The following is a 14769-nucleotide window of genomic DNA, read 5'->3' as shown; positions in this document are numbered from 1 at the left end:
GGTTTTGGAATTCAAGATCAATATACAAGAATTAATTGTATTTCTGTAGACTACTGACAAGCAATCAGACCTTTAAAATTTAAAAATACAATTCATAGTAGTATCAAAAATATGAACTACTTAAGATGTCAATTTTCCCGCAATTGATCTATGGCTTCAACACTATACTAATCCATCCCAGCAGGTTTCTCGTAGCAATTCACAAACTGATTCTAAAATGTATTTGGCATTTCAAAGGCTCTAGAATAGCCCAACCAACTTTGAAAAAGAAAAGCAAAGTTGTGAGACGAACACTCCACACCTTCCATATGTATTTTAAAGCTATAGCCGTAGATACAGTGTGGTATTTGTGCCGAATAGACGAGCAGATCAATGGAACAGAACGAGAGTTTAGAAATAGACCCATACACGGACAACTGATTTCCAACAGAGACATCAAAATAATCCCACAGGGAGAGGGAATTAATGGTGCTGAAATGACCCTATGGGGAAAATAAACTTTAACACATTCCTGATGCCATACCCAAAGCTTTATTCAAGATGGAGCGTATAACTATGTGTAAAGTATAATACTGTGAGCTTCCAGACCAAAGTGTAATATAAGACGTTCATAACCTGGGGTTACAGGAAGGGCAGTGGGGAAGGTTCCTGGATGAGGCAGCCTGGGCACAAGCATGAGTTAGCAAGACTGAGAGCAAAGGCGCCCAAGGGGAAGGCCTGACATTTGGCCCTTCACGGGGAGCAGAGAGCCGGGCAGCCAGGCGCACTCAGCTCGGAAGCTGGCACCTCTCGGCTCTGGGTGGGCGGGCAGGACACGGTCATGGTCTCTTGAGGCAGAGAGAGGGGAAGGGGCCTCTTTTATTTACTGCAGTTGTAGAAATGCTAAAAAATGAAGAATTATTTTTTTTAAACGGAGTAACTGGCCAAACAGGGCTGTGAGTTTTAAGAGTAGTTTTAATGCTTACATTTAACAATGTTAAATACCGACTGCAAAGCATCATCTCATTTGGAGGTAATATAGAAAGTGTACCTGCAGCCCTTTGCAGACGTGAGGCCTGGAGCCCCGACATCCCGCCACGGCTCGGGCCCTGCGCTCAATCCTGCCTGTCAGAGGCTGCCTGGAGGCCCTGGGGAGGGTCTTGGCCCCATTTGGAGTGTCCTGCGTGAGGCTGGCAGCCACAGGCAGACAGAAGGCACTGGGGCCTCGAGTGAGCGGGGCAGGAAACAGGCTGCGCGGGGAGGTCTTGGGGAGGAAGGCGTCTGCTGAGCTTTCTGTCAGGCTCCTCAGGGACGGTCCCAGGATGCACGTGCTCTCGGGCCGTTTGCAAAGTTCTCGTGGCCTGACCCCGTGTTTGTGACGCGTCCTGGATGCCCTCAGCACCAGCAGAGCCGCGCCTGAGCGCTGGGCACACGCTCCCACCTGGGAGGCAGCAGAGACTTGCGTCTGGAGTGAGGGGCCATCAGTCTGGGGATGTTACGGACGTGAGTTCTCTGAGGTTCCGTGAGCAGGTGCCCGGTGCTTGGTCCTGCTCCAAGTTATGCCTCCATCAGTGTTAGAAGGCATTTGACATTTCCTTTTGATTTATGCACTAACCTCTACAACCATCAGCTCTGACCGTGTTCATCAGCTGCGGTTGCCCCTCCTCTGAGAGCGCGTCTCACCTCATCCCCTGAGCAGCTCCAGCAAATGGGGCTCACCACGGAGACCCCAGTGGGACCCCCACCAACCGCTCCACAGAGGAGCTGTTCCTGCAAGACCTGGGGAGCTCCCAGGCACCTTTGCTTTGCATACACGTTTCTCGGCACAAAGAGGACCGGAAAAGATGTTGATGTGACACACACCCACGAGTGTGCGCTGGTATGTGCACACGCTCCTGTGTGCACACCCCTCTGAGCACACTCGCAACCACGTGCACACACAATGGACACTCATTCACACCCACACGTGCACACTCTCCAGGGCTCACAGAAGCACACTGGGAAACACACACACACGGCCCGTGCACGCCCAGCGTTCCGACACACACAGAGCACCCCAGTGGGGAACCCTCTCTGCTCCCAGTGGCCAGGGCCCAGGGCAGACGGGACTTCCCATCACACCTGGTGGACGCCGCGATCCCACTGACGGTGCCCTTGGCCTGGACCAGTATCTGAGGGAGGCGACGTGCTGAGCCCCTGACCTGCCCCCGCAAATTGCACCAGGCCTTCCTCCCGTGTCCCTCCTCTGGCTGAAATGCCAGGCTCCCTGCGTGTGGATGGAGTCCAGGCTCCAGTGCCCCAGAACCAGTGGCGTGGCCTCCTCAGGCTTCTTGCGGGGAGCAGACCCTCCTGTCCCCGTCACCTGAGTGAGGCTCTGTAATCCAGGTTGCCCGTAAGTGGGTGGGGCGGGGGCGGGCGGTGTCACCCTCAGGAGCCTGGCCTCTCAAGCCTCGGGCTTCGCTGTGCCCACCACGTCTCCCACACCGAGAGGCCCCGGGACTTGCGGTCTGTGGCTCCCCATCTACATTTGAAGGGATGGAGACGGGTATGAAGCAATTAATGGCAGGAATGGTTACGGATCCCCTCACCATCTGGAGCCCAGTGCTTTTCGTGGGCGTCTGAAGAGACAGCTGGTCTGAACTCTCTCTTCTTGCCCCCAGTTCAGGGACAAACAGTGTGGTCTCTTGGATCGTGGGGCCCTGGGCTTGGCGGGGCGGGGGGCACACATCGGCTGCCCCAGTGGACGGCGGGCTCCTGGGTGAGAAGTGTGGACGGAAAACCACCACCTGATGGGCAACAGGGTGAGGGCCGGGCAGGAGCCCGGGAAGGGAGCACCCGTCCCCCCACCTCCCCACTCGCATCCCGCACAGAGCCAAGCAAAGTCGGACGGGGAGCTCCAAAGTTCCCACCCCATTTCCGCTTTTTGAAAACGGCACAGCCGCGCAACCTCTCTCAGTTTATTATAAATCTAGTACTGTGAGTTTCAGCGGAGTGAACTCACGTCTTGTTTGGACTCTGGGCCTGAAGTCACCTAAAGCTGGGGAAACGTAATTGCACAGCCGCACGTGAGGACAGTTAATCTGTCCTCAGCGGCAGCCTGACGAGCTGTGCCTTCGGTTCTGGGGAACCGGTTTCTCCAGAAGTGCAAGGCCCATTTACATAAGATGCACTTGGTATTTTTAATGGGATGAAAACAGCAATTTTGCAAATGTTTATGGACTGTTAATCTGGCCGAACGCAGAAGCGAATCCAGGTAACAGACTGTCCTTCCTGGGTCCCTCCTGAAGTCAGGCCTGGGGGCCTCACACCAGGCTGACCCCCGTGGTGGGGGACGAGGGCAGTGCTGACTGCCCCCTGACTGGGGGGGCGGAAGGTTAGTCTGCTCAGGGGTCCACACCCTCGAATTCCAGATTCGGGTCCCTGGCACTTGCTCAGGGGTCGAACGCTAGTGGACGCAGTGAGTGGTTGGAGGGGCCCGGAGTGTGATTACCTCTAACCTTCTGGCTAGAGGGTGTTACCTCCTTCTCAGCCAGGCATCCTGGGCACTTGAAGTGTGGGGGGGGGGGCCAGGACCTGCCCTCCTGAACCTCAGTTTCCCCATCTGTGAAATAGAGCTGTGTGTCTGCCTGTCCCTGCTCACAGGGCTGCTGGAGCTGGCAGGACAAGGCCACTCGTGTTTACATATAGGCTTGGCAGTCAAGGGCCCTGGAGAGGGGAGCCACCCCTGTGGGGTGGCCCTGTGGGGATGAGGGGATCCCGCCAGAGGGGCCATCCATCCTCCCCTTGGTTGTCATTACCCTGTCCTCCCCTCACCCCTGCAGCACCCAGCTTGGGTGGAGGCCCCTCGCTCGGCCGGCTGCTCTGAGCAGGGACAGCCCACGGTCCGTGGTTGGGAGGCCGCACAGCCCGGGAACCTGCTCTGCACAGTGGCAGTTCGCACGCGTCGCCCGCACGCAGGCCCCCGACTTCGCTAATGGAAACCTGGTGATCCATGACGCGTGTGGCAGACATCTGCTTGGGGTAATGTGCTGGTGACGTACATATCGGTGGTCAATCAGCGGATTTGCAAGAGAGGCATAAAGTGTTTAATTATAATTGCGTTGGGCAGGTGTGGCTGGTGGAGGCGACATTTGAATAGGTCAGGCCAGCCCTCGCCCCCCTGTGTTGTTGGGGATTAAATGCCATTCACTCTGAGGGCTGGGAGGCTTTCTGAAGTCGCAAGGTGTCACACGCTGGCAAATTGAAAATGTCCCTTTGCTTCTAAAAACATGATTGATATCCTTTGCAAAACAAATGCTACACAGGTCTCGCGGCCCGGTGCCGCCCCGTGGCTGCGGCCGCCGTGGGCCTTTGCCCAGGAACGTGTGCAGGGAGGCCGACCCGAGGCCTCCTTCCTCTCCAAGGCTGGTGCCTCCAGATTGCCTGCTCAGGGCAAAGGGTCTTTCCATCTCCGTGAGGCTTGATCACCAGAACGAAACTCAGGAAGAGAACTCGAAAGTTAAAATGAAACGTTATTTGCTCAGTTGGTAGCAGAAAAATATATCTTCAGATACTCTATATGCCATATACTTGTGTATAGAACCACCTGTATCCTGTCACCATCTGAATTACACCTGGTATAATTTAAAATGATGCTTTCGGCACAGCTGACAAGGGGGTATAAGTAAGAGGAATGAGACAGACGTAACACATGCCCACGAGGCACATGCATGCACACACGCATGTGACCACGGCATGGAGGAAGCCGTATGTTAGCAGCCTGACCCCGGAGTCACACGCCTGCGTCCTGGACCTGGGCCTGCTGTGCTGCAGGTCCCCAACTTGTAAATGGGATGAGGGGAACAGGGCTGGGGTGCTGGCCAGTGGACAGTTGGCACTGGGGGCTCAGCACTCTGCCTGGCCAGCCCTGAGAGCCCACAGACACTGGCTGCTTCCCCAGCAAAGAGTTCTGGCCGTGGGTGTTTGCGAAGGCACAGTGATCTCCACGTTACAGACCCTGGTCCTCTCCCGCTGACAGAGGCTGCCTTTGGCGGCCTGGCCAGGCCGAGAGGACGCTGGCGGAGCGAGGGGGCACGTCACCGCCAGTGCCCATCTCTGGAGTCAGGGCTCGGCACCTCACATGAGTAATCCCCCTCTTCTCAAAACCACCCAGAAGGAACACGTGGGGTTTCTATTTACAGGGCCGGTGAAGGAAGGCATTCTGTGATTTAATGAAATGCCCAGCCTTCTGAATCAGGTGCGAAGCCGAGTGTAAGCGTGTATTTTGCGTGATTCGGCCTGTCTAGCTGCTGCTTACCTTCATCTACCCCCAGCCCCAGTTTCTCCGAGTCCAATAAAGCAAGACTATAGTTCCCAGTCGAGACAGCCGGCCTCCTTGGGTGTGTTTTTGCCGTTTACAAAATTAGCCGATCATTGTCACCTAGTGAATCAGATTAGGTGTAATCCATAGTAATGTTCAAATTAAGTCATGGAAAGCAATTAACTCTGCAAAAAACGACTGGTGAAAAATGATAAGGTTGGTCAAATAGTTTCACTGTGCATAATTGTGTTTTTGAAATGGCCATCTCTACACGGTAATTAACTCATTTACATTTCGAATGGGTGCACCCACCTCCATTGCTGGTAACTGTGCAGTCCCTCACCGTACACCTCACAGTGTAGCAGGAATTTATCAGCCGCCTGCCTCGGAATGTCTGCTTTCTCGGGAAACCAGCTGGATGGAACGTGCCAGAACAGGGCTTACTCCTTGCTCAGAAGAATCAAGGAAAGTGTGCTTTGCCCCCATGCTGTCCCAGATTTGGACCTCCCTCCCTTCCCCCTCCCACCCTTCCTTCTTTCGTTTATAAAAAAAGTACACAGAAGTTTTAAAACAATCATCAAATATTCTGCCCACAACACGAGATGCATGTGTCACTTCCAATCACATTACCCATAACAGGGACACAGTCAAAAACCTTGGGCAACATTCACGGGATTGATTAATAGCTGACTCGACCATCTGCGTTGTATTATTATTGCTGTCAGCTCTAAAGGAAGAGGCCCCCCAGCTTCACTGACTGGACACTTGGCTCATCGGCAGCTTCGTGCGCATCCGGCTCTGAAAGCAAACGCTCCGACGTTACCTTGACTCTAAGTGAATGTGACCCTGAACCCACGTTCTTCGTCCTCAAGCAGGATCACCCGGTGAGTCTAGAGCAAACCCTTAAGTCGACAAACGGGAACCCGATGGGTTTCATCTGAAGGGATAAAGCCACAATATGGAAATGAGTGCCTTTCATCAGATCGCCTTCTTTCCCTCCAACCTAGGCTGGTTTCAGCGTTGAGCCTGAGTCTGTGGAAGTTTGTGGGATGTGGCAGAACCTCACTTCTCCACTTGAGGTGGGCCAAAACCACCCAGAAGACCCCAGACTGATTGGCTGCCAGCCCCGGAGGCGGAGCAGCCTCAGCCCCTCTCACATCGTCCAAAGGTGAAGGTTCATTTGCTGGGCCTCCCGCCGCGGGTATCTGCCCTCCTGCGCGTAGGGCGACCTGAGCCCGGGAAAGGGGTCGGGGGTGGAGAGTATGTAGTCGATGCTGAACTTGATGTCCCTGTGTGCCTCCTTCCCCAGGGCGGCGGGGCTGGCTGGGGTTGGGGCCTCGCGGCGGGGGACGGGGTTCCCCCTCGCAGTGGCCGGCTCAGGGGGACCCCGGGGCGCTTCCGCTTCTGCCGCGCGCGTCCCCCTCGCCTCCTCGAGTCTGGGGCCGCGCCGCCGCCGCCTCTGCCTGTAGTTGCCGTTCTCGAAAAGGTCCAGTAGCGACTCGCAGCCGCCGGCGAAGGTCCAGTAGTTGCCTTTGCCCTTCTCGTGGCCATGGGTCCGCGGCACCTGTGCGAGCGAGGGGCTCAGCGCCCGGCTGGCTCCCAGGTGCGACCCGCCCGCCGCGAGCGCTCATTCAGGGCCGCTTAGGGTGAGCCCTGGGCAGCCCTGGAACGACGCGCCCGGACCTGGGGCTTGGGGGTGTCGCCCGGTGAGCCGGTACACCCCCGCTCCCCCCGCCAATCAGGGATGACTTGGTCCAGGTGTCGCAAGACCTGGGACCCTCAGGGGCCGCTCGGGGGCGGGGGAGGGGAAGGGGCTCACCTTGACGAAGCAGCTGTTGAGGGACAGGTTGTGGCGGATGGAGTTCTGCCAGGCGCGCTGGTTGGCGCGGTAATAGGGGAACTTGCGCATGATGAAGTCGTAGATGCCCGACAGGGTCATCTTGCCTGTCGGGCTCTGCTGAATGGCCATGGCGATCAGCGCGATGTAGCTGCAAACAGGGGCGCTCAGGCCAGGCGGGCGCCGGAGGCGGGACCCCGGAGCGAGTCTGGAGCCTCCCCCGCCTGCCCTTCCCGGCCGGACCCGCTCTGCTCTGCCTTCCCCCAGGGCACTGAGAACTCCCAGCGCCGCTCTGCGCAGACCCCAGAAGCTCTGCCTCACACCTGGGGGTTCCCCGGGGAGGGTGGAGAACCTTCTCGGCTACCTCCAGACGTGCGGACGAGAAGAGACCCCTCCCTCATCCCAGGCGGGTCTTGGCCCCCTCGCGGAGGAAGGCCGCTGTCCCCTGCGGCCCCGCCCCGGCTCCGCGGTCACCTGTACGCCGGCCTCGTGAGCCGCTTCTCCTCGTCCGAGCTGCCGGCGGGGTAGTCGTCTGCGTCGTAATTGAAGCAATTGTAGGGATACTGCGAACTGTCAAACATCGTGGTGCGCCGGACGCCTGCGGGGCCGCCGCTGCTGCCGCTTCCTCCGCGCCGCCCGCCGGCGCTCCAGGTCTGCGCGGAGGTTCTCGCTGGCGCGGCGCAGCAGCGTCTGAACTGCCGGCTGCTCTCCTCCTGAGCTGGGAACCCGGGTTTCTGGGGTCTCCCCGCCCGCCCCCACCCCGTCCTCTCGCATCCAATCCCGGAGCGGGGGGAGGCCCCAGTCACCGGTAGAGCGTCCGAGGGGAGCGGAGCGGGCTCGCGGTGGGCCTCTGACCGGCGACAGGAGGAGGGAGCCGCGCGCTGGGCGGACCGACGGGCGGGGCGCCCACCGTCACCACTCTGGCCTGACGCACCTCGCGCTTCCCGCGCCGGCCCCAGACTTCAGGGCAGAGCTCGCTGGGTCCCCCAAGCCTGGGCGTACCCCGAGACATGTAGGTTCTTCCCTGGCTCCTGGATCCCCATAGTGGGCTCCTGCGCTGCCAGGAGCCAGGCCACAGAGAGGGCGGGGCTACCGCCCCTCCCCACCAGGCTCTGCACCTCCGGCCTGCAGCCCCAGAGCAGCGGTGGTCCAGGGTGTGTCCTGCCTGGACACTGGATCAGAGCCAGGCCAGAGACACAGGGTCCAACACATCCTCCAGCGCCCTGTGTCCCCGACGCACTGTCTCTCACTGTCCCCTCCTCCAGGGGCCCGGTGCGGGGCTCTGAGCCCAGTGGCCACCTGCCCTGTGCCCGGCACCTGCGGCCTGGGGTGAAGAGCTTGCTCTTCTCATCAGCCAAGCCACTGCTTCACCGGCCCCTTCTGGTGGGAGTGGGCCACTGGTGGGGGCACGTGGGAGAGAAGACAGGGGAGGACGCTTTAGGAAGAAGTGAGGTGGGCTCGTAAGGGGGCCCCTTTGTTTCAAGTTGGACGTGCCACCCAAAGGCATTTCCGTGAATAATCTGCAGAATTCCGGCCATGAGCCCTGTCTGTGAGTCTGCCCAAGGCCAGGACACCTGGATCGTCTTCCAGAAGATTTCGCCTTCAAAGCTGCACCTGTAGCTCTGAAATGACCTGTGCTCAGTCCAGCCCATTGGCCCAGGAGGGCCTGCTGCTGCCCACCTTGCTGAAGAAGAGTGGTCGCCTGCTGGGGTGGGGCGTGTCCAGGACCTGGGGCCACCGGGGCAGCTACGCCCGCGCCCTTCCTGCTCTGGCTCCTGTCCGGGTGGGATCTGAGGTGCACTCGGACTCAGATGCATTCATTGGCTCCAGCTTCCTCTCTGCCAGGTGTCAAAATTTAAAATGCTGGAACGTGGGAACGTAAACCGGTACAGCCCTTGGGAAGACATTTTGGTTGTTTCTTTAAAAACTAAACTTGCAACTACCATGTGACCCAGCAGTTGCACTCTTGGGCGTTTATCCCAGGTGAAGACTCAACTTCACACAAGCACTTGTGACACGTGTGCATAGTGGCTTTATTCCTCTTTTCCCCAAACTGGAATCAGCCCAGATGTCCTTCAACAGGGAAGCATTGGACAAGCTGCCGTCCAGCCACATCACGGACACCACCGGCAGCACAGAGGGACCAGCGGCTGATACAGCTGAGACCGGGGTGAAGCTCTGACAGAGAGAGGCAGGTCTGCACAGTGAAAGTAGCAGGACTCCTGCCCTCACAGCAGTAAAACCAGAGCTCTGCGCAATCGTGACTCGTCTTGAATCTGTCAGAGAGCTGAGGTTTCAGGGCCACCGGCTCAAGCCCAGGGGAACAGGCCCGTCGGAGGAGAGCGGGTCTGAACGCCCACTTACCTGCAGCAGGTGGGGGGACAGGATGGTGAGTTGCTGAAGCCATGCGACTGCTGGCGGGAGAGCCCAGAGCCCTGGACAGGACAGGTGGAAGCACGTTCTGCTCTCTCGCGGACCTCACTGGATGCACGGGAGGAAGAGAGAGAGCAGGGGACCGTCTGGAAAGGTCTCCTGTGGGCCAGGCCTGGGGGTGTGGAATCGCACAGCTCCCTCTCGGCACAAAACAGAGTCTCCCCAGGGAAGGTGGCAGCCAGCTGTCGCCCTGTCCCAGAGGTGCTGCAGGTCCTGAGACAGGGAGGGGCCTCTGAAGCATTAAAGAGCGGATGGTGGAGGAAACAGCTCCATTTGTTCACTGGTTTAATTGAATAGAAAATGAAGTCTGGTTGGTTAGAAAACCTTCCGAACGTGTTTTGGTTTCTCAGGCTTCTGAAGCCTGCTTGACTTACTTCTGAAAATAACATTAATTTGGGGCCCGGCAGTGAGAAGGAAGGTTTCTCTGGTCTTTAAGCCAAAAATTCCCTCCCAATACCACTAATACTGGCGGCACCAGCTGCAGTCATAGGCCAGCAGTGTTCTAAGGTTCTTTTCGCTTTTTATGCTCACTCACTTCTCAGGACCATCCTGTGAGTCAGGGCTTTTGTTTAGTCCCCTTTACCCGGACGGAGAGGGCACACAGCTCACCCGAAATCACAGCACTCGTGTGGGGTAGAGCAGGATTTGAACCCAGGCCCTTCAGGAAAGGATGTGACTGCAGTTCCAGGGCTCGGGAGGTGGCCTGCGGGAGCTTGCACGCCTGTCCACCGGGAGGCCTATACGCAGACGTGGGAGACCAGCCAGAGGGGGCTGCAGCCTCTTTGGGGACAGTCCTGGACCCCAGCAGCCCTCACCCAGCATGTCTGACGCAGAAACGTCACAAACGGTACAAGAGGTGGGTGTGGGGGAAGACGGGACTCACGTGATCGCTATAGTGTCTTATAAGTTACTCATATGCTTTTTTTTTTTACATCTTTATTGGCGTATAATTGCTTTACAATGGTGTGTTAGTTTCTGCTTTATAACAAAGTGAATCAGTTATACATATACGTATGTTCCCGTATCTCTTCCGTCTTGTGTCTCCCTCCCTCCCAACTCATACGCTTTTGTGTTTTGTAGTTAAAAGCTGTGTTTGTTACAGAAAGTTTATAAAGTAGAGAAAGGTGAAAAAATAAAAATCCTCACACGTGGCAGCTGTCCCCCTTCACAATAGGTCCAGAGAGAGGGGTGGGAGCCCGGGGAGTCCTGTAGCCCAGGTTTGGCCGTGACCGGCTACCACCCATGTATCCTATTGGCCTCAAAGACAATTTGGGCACCAGGCGGCGGGGGCGCACCCGGCGTGAATAGCAGGAGGTGTGGACCCCTGGGGGCCCGCCTGGGGGCTGCTACCACACACGGGGAATTGGGAACCCTCGACCCCAACGGCGGGGACTGCGTGGGGTCTGCAGAGGTTCAGAAAGGCTGGAACGATGGACCGGGCCAGCCTGGATGCAGGGCCGGGAGGGCTGTGCCTCTGTGGAAGCTGACCGTTTCCTTGTCAGGGGAGCAGGCCAGGGCGGAGGGGGCCGAACCAGGCAGAGCTGCCGGCCCGTACGTGCTGGAGCTGTGCTCCTTTTTGTCCTCACGTGGCTCCCAGTCTAGTGAGAAGTGGACACTGGCCAGATGACCTCAGAAACACATGATCTGACATGGGGGGGGGGTGTCCATGGGAGAATGCACTTCAGTCACCCAGGCTAAAGGCTAGGAAACCTTCCAGGATGAGATGTTTCAGCAGCACTTGGAATAAGAATGAATGAAATAAGGGTGGAGCGGGGGCAGACAGCTCCAAGGTGGAAGGCTGCGCCAAGACCCAGGAGCACCATGGAGATGGTGCTTCTAGAAGCTTCCGGAAGGCCAGAGCACTTCAACCCTCCAGATGAATTCCATATTCTTCTTCTTTGGTGTTGGAAGTATGTATCAGTGTACAGAACTTGTATTCAGCACTCACTGAAGAACGACCCACTGACTCTACAGGTATTTTTGGGCCCAGGCACTGTGCTAGGTCCTGGAAAACAGGGGACCAAGGTCGACAGCCCCCTCACCTGGGCTCCGAGCCTGGCCTGGGGGGCTGGTGGGGCCACCCTGAGCCCCTGGACACTGAAAGGACAGGCTGGCCTGGTTGGGGCCTGGGTAGCCACTGGCAGGCCTTGCTGATGGTCTCGCTGGCTGAGGGACCCATCTGCCAGGAAGCTGAGGGTCTTTGTACCCCCTCTGCTTCTGAGGTGTTGGGTTCTGATCCTGAGGACCTAGGGGACTTCTGAGGCCAGACTGCTCAGCTCTGCCCTGGGGAGGCTGGTCTTGCTTTTCTCAGGTTCTCCTCTAGATGGTGCAAGGGGACCAGACATGGGCTGTGTCCCCAGTGCAGGCCTCCCAGGGGCCCCCAGGATGGCAGTGACCACAGGAATACATCCAGCTTAGTGTAGCTGGGGTGCTGCGACCTGCAGCAGGGACGGGACAGAGCACAGGCCTTGGGCAGGGCTGGCTGCCTGGAGCCGCCACAGCAGCCTAGCGGGGCTGCCCTGGGCCTGGTGTGCACCCCACAGACCCCGCACTGCAGCCGGCCCCGAGGCCCCCTCATCCGGTGTCCTCTCCCCGCTTATCCCATCAAAGCCAAGAGGCCAGGAGCTGCCCCTCCCCTTGGGGGCGGGATGGACACTGTTCCCAGGCCCCGGCCAGCCCACACCCCGGTTCCCAAAAGCCAGCTCCGAGAAGAGTAAGAAAGACCCCTCTGTGCGGGTGGGGACCCCTCCCACAGGGGCTTTGGAACTCTGCTCTCCTGATGAAGGTGAGGTTCATTCAAGCCCCCTCCGGTCCCCCAGGCCAAGGCTTCTGAGGCATCTCTGCTCACCTGCTTTTGTCATGGTCCCTTTGGGTGGGGGGGACATTGACTTGAGGGAGAGTTTCCTGTGAGGGCTGAGCAGGACCTCGGAGGGTGGCCTGGGGGCCGCTGCGTCCGGCCTCCTGGGGAGCCTGCACCTCTGGGCATGGCGTCTGGGGAACTGGCCCCAGGAATGTGCACATTTGATTTGCTCCCAGGTTGGGAGGCAGCGGGGAGGGCCAGGGCCCTCTGCCAGCCCCCTCCTCGGGCCTCCCTGCCCTTCATCCGTCTCAGGCTTGTGGGTGGGGCCCGGGAGTGAGGGTGAGCCCACCACCTGAATCCCCAGAGCCCCACTGACACACTCCGTCCCTCAGGCCCACAGGGCAGGGGTCGTGCACGCGCCCCCATCTATATAGTGATTTATTTGTTCATTTACTTGTTTGAATTCAGGAAGTGGTCTCTGCCCTCAGAGGGTTTGCCTCCTGCCTCTTGATTCTCCACAACCAGGCCCCAGGCCAACTGAAGGAGGGTTTTTGTTTTGATTTCCCCCCAGTTTGTCTTTTTAATCATGTTTGAATTCTTAACCCTTTCTCCTCAGCCCTGTGGCAGGTGCTGTCCTACTGTGGACCAAGAAGGCTGCCTAACTCTTGTGGGGAAGCAGCCTTTCACCTGGAGGAATTTAACCGAAAACCTTTTCTTTCGTCCTGTTCCAGGCTTCCTCCACCACCCTCGCCCCCTCAGCCCCTCCCTCTGCAGATCTGGGTCCCAAACACCGCATGCTCCTGCGTTCATTCAGGAAAGTCCCTTTACCTGTCTGGGCCTCGGTTTATATGGTGAAAATGGGCACAGTGGAATTCGGATTTTACCTGCACAGCTGTCGTGAGTAGCACACAGGACAAGGCAGGAGGGCCCTGGGCTGGTGGTGTGCCGTCTCGCGGGGCTCACAGCTCAGGCCCTGCCCCCATCTCTCCTCCCATCCAGCCCCTTTACCTGCTGTTTGAATTTGTATCAAAGTAATAGATAAACACAGTTTTAAAAGTCAAACAACACTACAGGTCAGATCGTGGACAAGAGCAGACCCCTGCCCACCTCACCCCTGTTCCCGAAGCAAAGACCCAGAGAAATCACTTTCTGTAAGTCTCCCTGGCTGTGCTGTCTTTTGTCTCGTTTGCGCATTACCTCCATGTTTCTAAATGATGGGCTTTTTAAGTTTTACAAAATACCTACCAACTTCCTACCTGAGAGAGGACCAGCCCCTCCCAATTCAGTTGCATCACATTTTCCTTTGGGGAAACATGCTGACTGCTGACAGGTCCATGTCTGTGAACCTCATCACGGCCGAGCCAGACTGCCCTGGACTGCGCTTCCTTCCTTGTGTGACTGTCTCCCGGAGGTAGCCTGTCTCACAGCTGCCGCTCTAGGTCTGTCCTCACCCTGACGAGGCCACGGCCTTCCCCACAGAAGGACCGGCTCCTCTTGGCTTCCGTTTTCCTGGGGACTCTGTACTCCGAGCCGTTTGGCAACTTTCATCATCACGCCAGGGGTGTGGACTCATTCCTGGTCCCACACCCCGCAGCAGCGTCCTTGGGGCCTCGAGGTGTGAGTGCACAGTCTGTTTGCTTCATGTCTGTCTGTCTCTCCCAGGCTCACCTCCCGGCTTTCCCACTGGTGTCTCAGCCGCTGCCCCAGCTCTGGAGCCTCTGAGAGCACTGCTTGCTGTGTGCTAAGGGGACGAGACCCTGTGCTACCCGAGAGGTGTCAGTCAGGCTCCTCCGAAGCCCCTCCCAGCGAGGCCTCGACTCCCGTGTCTGGCTTTGCATCACCCAATTTTAGCAAGGATCCTGTTAGCTCAGTTGGACGAGAGACCCCTGGCCCGCCATCACCGAGAACACCTGGTTTAGCCAGAACCCCGATGCAGTGATTTCCCATCCCCCACCTCACCTGCTCCTTGGCTGTCAATCCCTACCTTCCAGGCTGCATTGGGAATTCGGCCAGCTCTGTACTGAGGCCTTTTTTTGTCCACATTGCAATGGTGCGGAACGAACCTGTCTCCATGGCTTTAACTGCTGTCCAGCTCTGGGCCTCTTGGGCACCTCTGCAGAGCTCGGAACCTCCTTTGTGACACTGCTTGGCCTTTGGGGGGAAGCCGATGTCACCTGACGTGTGCCTTTTTGGCGTTAACGATTATTTTGAGCTGATTATTTTGAGAAACAATGGAGCAGAAATTGCCCTTTTGGGAGGGACGTTTGCACTGTTAAGGAAATCTCCCCCTGTACGTGTCTCTCTCTCTGTACCTGAATGGGGGTGGCTCTGGATCAGGAGAGACTCTTACTGGGGAGAAGCCCAGATTGAAATCCACGTAACCACCACACCCCCCTTTCTGCTCTTCCTCGTCACCCCCAT

General features: G+C 57.7%; 1 protein-coding gene across 1 annotated transcript; it reads right to left on the bottom strand.

The window, feature by feature from the left end:
• Positions 1–6431: 6431 nt before the first annotated feature.
• Positions 6432–7696, bottom strand: FOXL3 (forkhead box L3). The gene is made up of 3 exons (XM_065892249.1): positions 7590–7696; positions 7098–7266; positions 6432–6842 (listed from the first exon to the last, which is right to left on the bottom strand). The coding sequence occupies exons 1-3, from the start codon at positions 7694–7696 to the stop codon at positions 6432–6434; spliced, it is 687 nt and encodes a 228-aa protein (XP_065748321.1).
• Between the last annotated feature and the right edge of the window lie 7073 nt (positions 7697–14769).

The sequence above is a fragment of the Phocoena phocoena genome, chromosome 15 (genome assembly GCF_963924675.1).
Source record: "Phocoena phocoena chromosome 15, mPhoPho1.1, whole genome shotgun sequence".
NCBI classification, from domain to species: domain Eukaryota; kingdom Metazoa; phylum Chordata; class Mammalia; order Artiodactyla; family Phocoenidae; genus Phocoena; species Phocoena phocoena.
Note: the sequence above shows the minus strand (reverse complement) of the source record. Positions and strands in the feature narration are given on the sequence as shown.

Coding starts and splice junctions, on each gene's coding strand:
- FOXL3 (XM_065892249.1), bottom strand. CDS start 7,696: ATGTTTGACAGTTCGCAGTATCCCTACAATTGCTTCAATTACGACGCA. Junction 7,267..7,589: donor CTCACGAGGCCGGCGTACAG/GTGACCGCGGAG, acceptor CCCTGTTTGCAG/CTACATCGCGCTGATCGCCA. Junction 6,843..7,097: donor TCAACAGCTGCTTCGTCAAG/GTGAGCCCCTTC, acceptor TCGCTCGCACAG/GTGCCGCGGACCCATGGCCA.